Source organism: Salvelinus alpinus, chromosome 27 (assembly GCF_045679555.1).
Source record: "Salvelinus alpinus chromosome 27, SLU_Salpinus.1, whole genome shotgun sequence".
NCBI lineage: Eukaryota > Metazoa > Chordata > Actinopteri > Salmoniformes > Salmonidae > Salvelinus > Salvelinus alpinus.
This window is the reverse complement of record NC_092112.1, coordinates 18,271,984-18,277,949: the sequence shown is the minus strand read 5'-3', so window position 1 is coordinate 18,277,949 and position 5,966 is coordinate 18,271,984. Positions and strand designations below refer to the sequence as shown.

General features: G+C 43.2%; 1 protein-coding gene across 1 annotated transcript; it reads left to right on the top strand.

The window, feature by feature from the left end:
* On the top strand, positions 1 to 5,966 carry nek2 (NIMA-related kinase 2). The gene is made up of 9 exons (XM_071369609.1): positions 1 to 380; positions 865 to 1,082; positions 2,366 to 2,606; positions 3,466 to 3,548; positions 3,647 to 3,773; positions 3,995 to 4,226; positions 4,553 to 4,607; positions 4,819 to 4,895; positions 5,368 to 5,966. Exons 1-9 carry the CDS (start codon positions 285 to 287, stop codon positions 5,568 to 5,570), a joined length of 1,332 nt encoding a protein of 443 aa, XP_071225710.1. The 5' UTR covers positions 1 to 284; the 3' UTR covers positions 5,571 to 5,966.

The window sequence follows — 5,966 nt, the reverse complement described above, 5'->3', positions numbered from 1 at the left end:
GAAGGATTCAGGCACCAATTTGAAACCAGCGCAAGGAATCCCCTGCTTCCTTTCGTCGCTTGTGTTATCAACATAAAGCACGTTGTTTTGACCAGTAGTTAGCTAGCTAAAATTATCAATACGTTATCGGAGAGATATAGTCAGCATTTACGTTTGCTAACGATATTTCAAGAAAGAAGACGTCCAGAATAGTCGTTATTGCTCTTCGATAGATAGCTGCGTTAGCTACCTTGCATTGCAATCTGCATTTAGCTAGCTAGTTATATAACGTTCGCTACGACAAAATGCCATCTCGTGTTGAAGATTATGAGGTGTTGTATACCATAGGGTCAGGGTCTTACGGAAAATGTCAGAAAATACGGAGGAAATCTGATGCAAAGGTAAGTGTTACCGACGTTTAGTAAGGCGTTGTTCGACCAACGTTAGCTAGCTATGTTTGCTTTGCATGCTCTCATTGCACCTGTCAAGGTAACCAGAGCCAGTGCGTAACGTTTGCCTCGGGGGGATGCTCTTGAGAAGACAAAAGGTGTCCCCTAAGTGGACAGACATTTTTTTTCAAATTTATTTTAGAAATAAAGCGGGGAACAACACCAGACCTCCCCACATCAGCAATACTAAAGCATTTGCCATGTTTGCCTACTACTGCGAGGAACTGTGTGGTTTTATGATATGGCATGTGTTATATAACTAGCTATACATATGAACCACACTGCTAACATTTAGCTAAACCAGGATTTGACGTAAAACAAACAGGTAGTTAGCAAATATCCTACACTGTATGTTTATCTTTAAAATGTTTCCCAACATCAACAAGCTTTGGCCAATCAATACATGTTTAGTCCTGTTGTCTGGGTTTCGTCATAGATTCTAGTTTGGAAGGAGTTGGACTACGGCACAATGGCTGAGAGCGAGAAGCAGATGCTGGTGTCCGAGGTCAATCTCCTGCGTGAACTGAAGCATCCAAACATTGTGAGATATTATGACCGCATCATTGACCGGACCAACACCACACTGTACATCGTTATGGAGCACTGTGAAGGCGGTGACCTCTCCAGCCTCATCACCAGATGCATCAAAGAAAGGTGTGTGTGTGTGTGTGTGTGTGTGTGTGTGTGTTTTTGTGCTGACCTTGGTTCCCTTGTCCAGCATGTGTCATGTATACACCTCTCTGATGGCCATCCCACTCTGACACCAGGTGGTGAACTGCGACAGTGCAACACCCTTTGTGGGTTTTGAATGTTTTATTTTATTTAACTAGGCAAGTCAGTTAAGAGCAAATTCTTATTTACAATGACGGCCTAGGAACAGTGTGTTTACTGCCTTGTTCAGGGGCAGAACGACAGATTCTTACCTTGTCAGCTCGGAATTCGACATGACATGACAGCCTGCTTGGAGTTTGCCAAAAGGCACCCAATGGACTCTCAGACCATGATAAACAAGATTCTCTGGTATGATGAAACCAAGATTAAACCCTTTGGCCTGGATGCCAAGTGTCATGTCTGGAGTAAACCTGGCACCATCCCTATGGTGGTGGCAGCATCATGCTGTGGGGATGTTTTTCAGCGGCAGGGACTGGGAGGCTAGTCGGGATTGAGGGAAAGATGAACGGAGCAAAGTACAGAGATCCTTGATAACCTGCTCCAGAGCGCTCAGGGCCTCAAACTGGGTGAAAGGTTCACCTTCCACCAGAACAACGACCATAAGCACACAGCCAAGACAATGCTAGAGTGGCTTTGGGCACAAGTCTCCTGAATGTCGTTGAGTGGCCCGGACTTGAACCAAGCTTGTAGCATCATACCCAAGAAGACTCGTGGCTGTAATCGCTGCCAAAGGTGCTTCAACAAAGACTGAGTAAAGGGTCGGAATACTTATGTAAATGTGTTATTTCATTTATTTATATATTTGCAAAAATGTCAACCTGTTTGCGTTGTCATTATGGGGTATTGTATGTAGATTGATGAGGGGGGATAAAAACAATTTAATACATTTTAAAATAAGGCTGTAAAGTAACAATGTGGAATTCAAGGTCCGAATTCTTTCCGAATGCACTGTACACACACATATGCTACACACACATTCATGCTACGTACACATCACAACTGCTGCTACCAGACATTTATTATATTGCTCAGTTTATACACCCCCCCCCCCCATACACGTGTGCACATTGGACTATAAATTGCGTGTTCCTGTATTATGCTAAAATGTTTACTCTATTGAGCCATTTACTTAATGTTCGGATTTTTATTATTTATTGTTGCATTGTTGAGAAGAAACCTACAAGAAAGCATTTCGTTAGACATCGTCCATGTGTATTTCTTACATGTGACTAATAAAACTTGTATGTTGTGTTCCTGGTGTCCAGGCGTTACTTGGAGGAGGAATTCATCATGCGAGTCATGGCACAGCTCACTCTTGCCCTGAAGGACTGCCATCGCCGGAGCAATGGTGGGGCCACAGTGCTGCACAGAGATCTTAAGCCCGCCAATATCTTCCTGGATGTCAAGCAGAATGTCAAGCTTGGCGACTTTGGTCTCGCACGTATCCTGAACCATGACACCAGTTTCGCTAAGACTTTCGTCGGGACCCCATACTACATGTCTCCTGTGAGTCCGTAGCAAAGGCAATCATATAATTGTGAATCCTATACTCCAAGTTGCTATTCATGTCATGAACAGGTAGCCCTGTGAACAACGGCCACCGTAGGGATAACTGCCGTTCGCCATCTGCGCCCTTTCAACAGCCTAGATTTACTGCGGTCTTTCGGAGAGGGGTTCTCAAACTCTTACAATGTTTTGATTATTGCTTGAACAGTCGGTGAGATTACATTTGATTGTGATCTTAGAATACCTATTTTGGATGCAGCAGTTCACTAGAACAGTGCTTCCAAACCCGGGTTACTAGGACGCCTGGGGGTACTTGGCTTATCTACAAGGGGTTGATGAGAAGATTCATGAGATCAAAGGCCTACTGATAAAATTCACGTGGGGGGGTTCTTCAGGGTTACTCCGGGCAGAGCAAAATGTATTTGATGGTATAGTAACCGAGAAAGGTTGGGAACCACTGAGCTAGAATGCTAATGCTCATTGATATAGGTTGTGACAAAGTTACAACCTACATTCCAAAGGGAATTTTAACTGATTTGAAGTGTTTTTAAGTATAATGCAGCTGATTGGCTACAATGACAAACATTATATTACGCAGGACATTCATACGTGCCTTACAATCCAATTTAGAATCAAAAAGTCGTGTGAAATGCACTCCTAAGCAACGTGTAAATAGAGGCCTTTTTTGCTGGCGGTCTGAGTACTTCCCTGTGTTTTCCCCCACGGTGGGGAAATTGTCAATACCGACTCCAACTATGATTATGGTTTAAAAGTAGATCTTTTTTTAATTATGATTTTAGAGAAATAATGAGCTTGTCTAATCAGTTTGTCACTGTGTGGACACTTTCATATTTTACAGGAACAAATAAATCGCATGTCCTACAATGAGAAATCAGATATCTGGTCCTTGGGGTGCTTGTTGTACGAACTCTGTGCCTTATCGTGAGTTACCTTGCCTGTCATCTATATTCTTGCTCAATATCCCCCAGTCAATGCATTAGACGATATTGAAGTCTGACGCATGCATTTCTTCCATGTAGGCCACCTTTCACAGCTTATAACCAAAAAGAGCTGGCAGAGAAGATCCGAGAGGGAAAGTTTAGGAGAATCCCCTACCGGTATTCAGAGGAGCTGAATACACTCCTGTCCAGAATGCTCCATTTAAAGGTTTGGAACAACTTTCACAGCACTGATTATCTCCATATAAAGTTCAGGGCATCTTGTGAGCAACTGCTGCACTTCTGTTGAGATGATTGTTTGTCTGAATCACCAAGCATGTAATTTTGCTCGATATACAATTTCAACGTCAAGAGATTTGAATCCCTCACTCCCTTGTACTCAAACTACCAGTTTGCTTTGTCGATTTGACTGTTGTGCCGTGTTGCCAGGACTACCTGAGGCCCTCAGTTGAGTCCATTCTCCAGAGCAGCCTGTTGACGGACCTGGTCGCCGATGAGCAGAGGCGGGCGCATGCAAGACACCGGAGGAGGTCGGCTGATCCAGAGAAACCAAAGCCTGCAGAGTCTTCAACCGCCCCTACCATTGCAGGACTGAGGCTGAAGGAGCAGGTGCTGCGGCACAGGGAGAAGGCCCTGAAGGAGCGAGAGGAGAGGCTGGAGCGTGAGTGTCATTTGCCCTTATCAGGGTCGGGCTCAATTCTGTTTTTAGCTCAGCCAATTCAGGAAGTGAATGTCCATTTCAATTAATGTCCTGAATTGAAAATGTTTTCAACCCCAACCCTGGTCCCTATAATGTCCTAGTCACAGATGAGACCCTGTGGTGTTGGAACGTGCATGTTTTTTGGGGTCAGTCTTGTTGAAATGATTGGTTGTAAAGGAGGTCAATGTGTCACTGGCTATGCTACTGAGTATACACAGACTGAATTGTTTGTTACCTGAGGTATGTTTAATTTAAACCTGGTGAATGTGTTTCCATTCCTCCTACAGAGCGGGAGCAGGAGCTTTGTGTTCGCGAGAGACTATCAAATGAGAAGCTTGCCAGGTAAAACGGAGCTCTCTTGGATCACTTAATTTACTTGAAATGCAGCAAACTGCTGTTTGTCAGACTAAATTCTAAGGCTTTAATCCTCCTCCAAGCTGTGCTAATGCTACTTTTGCTTCCTGCTTTGGTGTTATAATCTCATTGCTTGCTATAAAACTGCAAGTGGGTATAATCCATTTTGACTTCCAACAATGTTTGCTTTTGGTTTTAGAGCGGAGAGTTTGTTGAAGAGCTACAACTTGGTGAAACAGCAGAAGGCCCTGCCACTGCTCTATTCCAATGAAATGGGTATGGGAGTCAAGCGAAGGCCTCTGGACCCCCTGAACATTGAGAAGAACTGAGCATTGTGTTCACTTCTCTAATTGGGGAATTTTTAGCATTTTACTGTATTTTTGTGTATTTATGATTTTTAACCTTGTGAATGTGTGTATATATATATATATATATATATATGTGTTTTTTTTACTGCAATAAAACCTGCAACAAACATGGGGTGGGAACCAGGAGGTAAATGAGGGGTACTTGTTTTGCTTTGTAATTGAAGTTCAATATAATATACAGTAGCCATGGGGTAACCATGTTTTTAAATGAAATAAAGGTGGGAAGCATATTTGATTTAGAGTTAAGTTATGAATTTTAACATTTCTGGGTAGTCTGAAAAATCCCAGAGGCATCCTACAAAGGAGGGTCTTTATCTGAGCTGTTTTTTGTAGAGTTCAATAAATAAAAAATATAACGCTTTGCCGTCTTGGCCCCTTAGATGAGGGAGAGGCGAACGTCTCACCTGGAAAGAAGGTCCATTTTGCCGGAGAAAGCAAAGAGAACCAGAGGCCAGATCAGAAGCAGAGTGTGAGCCAGGGGCTGAAGAAGAGGCTGCAGGCAGCCAACATGCGGGCCCAGGCCCTGGGGGAGGTGGAGAGGCTCTACCAGCTCAAGAGCTGGCAGATCCTAGGCATCCGCTAGCCCACAGAGAGTCTGCTGCCTAGGGCCTGACTAACAGTGTCATGTGGATGGATGAATATATGGTTGTCTGAGGTGTGTCCCTGAAGTAGCAGGTCTCTGCTTTAGTTTTCTTGACTAACATTAGTTTCAGAGCTATTGAAACCTAGCGGTCCATAGGGAAATTATGTAGCTTTAATTTATTTGTATCATGGTGATTGGTTTGTACTATGGTGAAATTGCCAAATATTGGATGCCAGATATCTCTGTTTATAGTGGTGTTTGTGTTTCTTCAACCTTGACATTTAAAATGTGTTGTTGATGCTCAGAATTTCACTCAAGTTCTGATTTGTGAATATGTGATTTATAACCACTATGTACATACTGTATGGTGGCATTAAAAATATATTTTACGGGCAA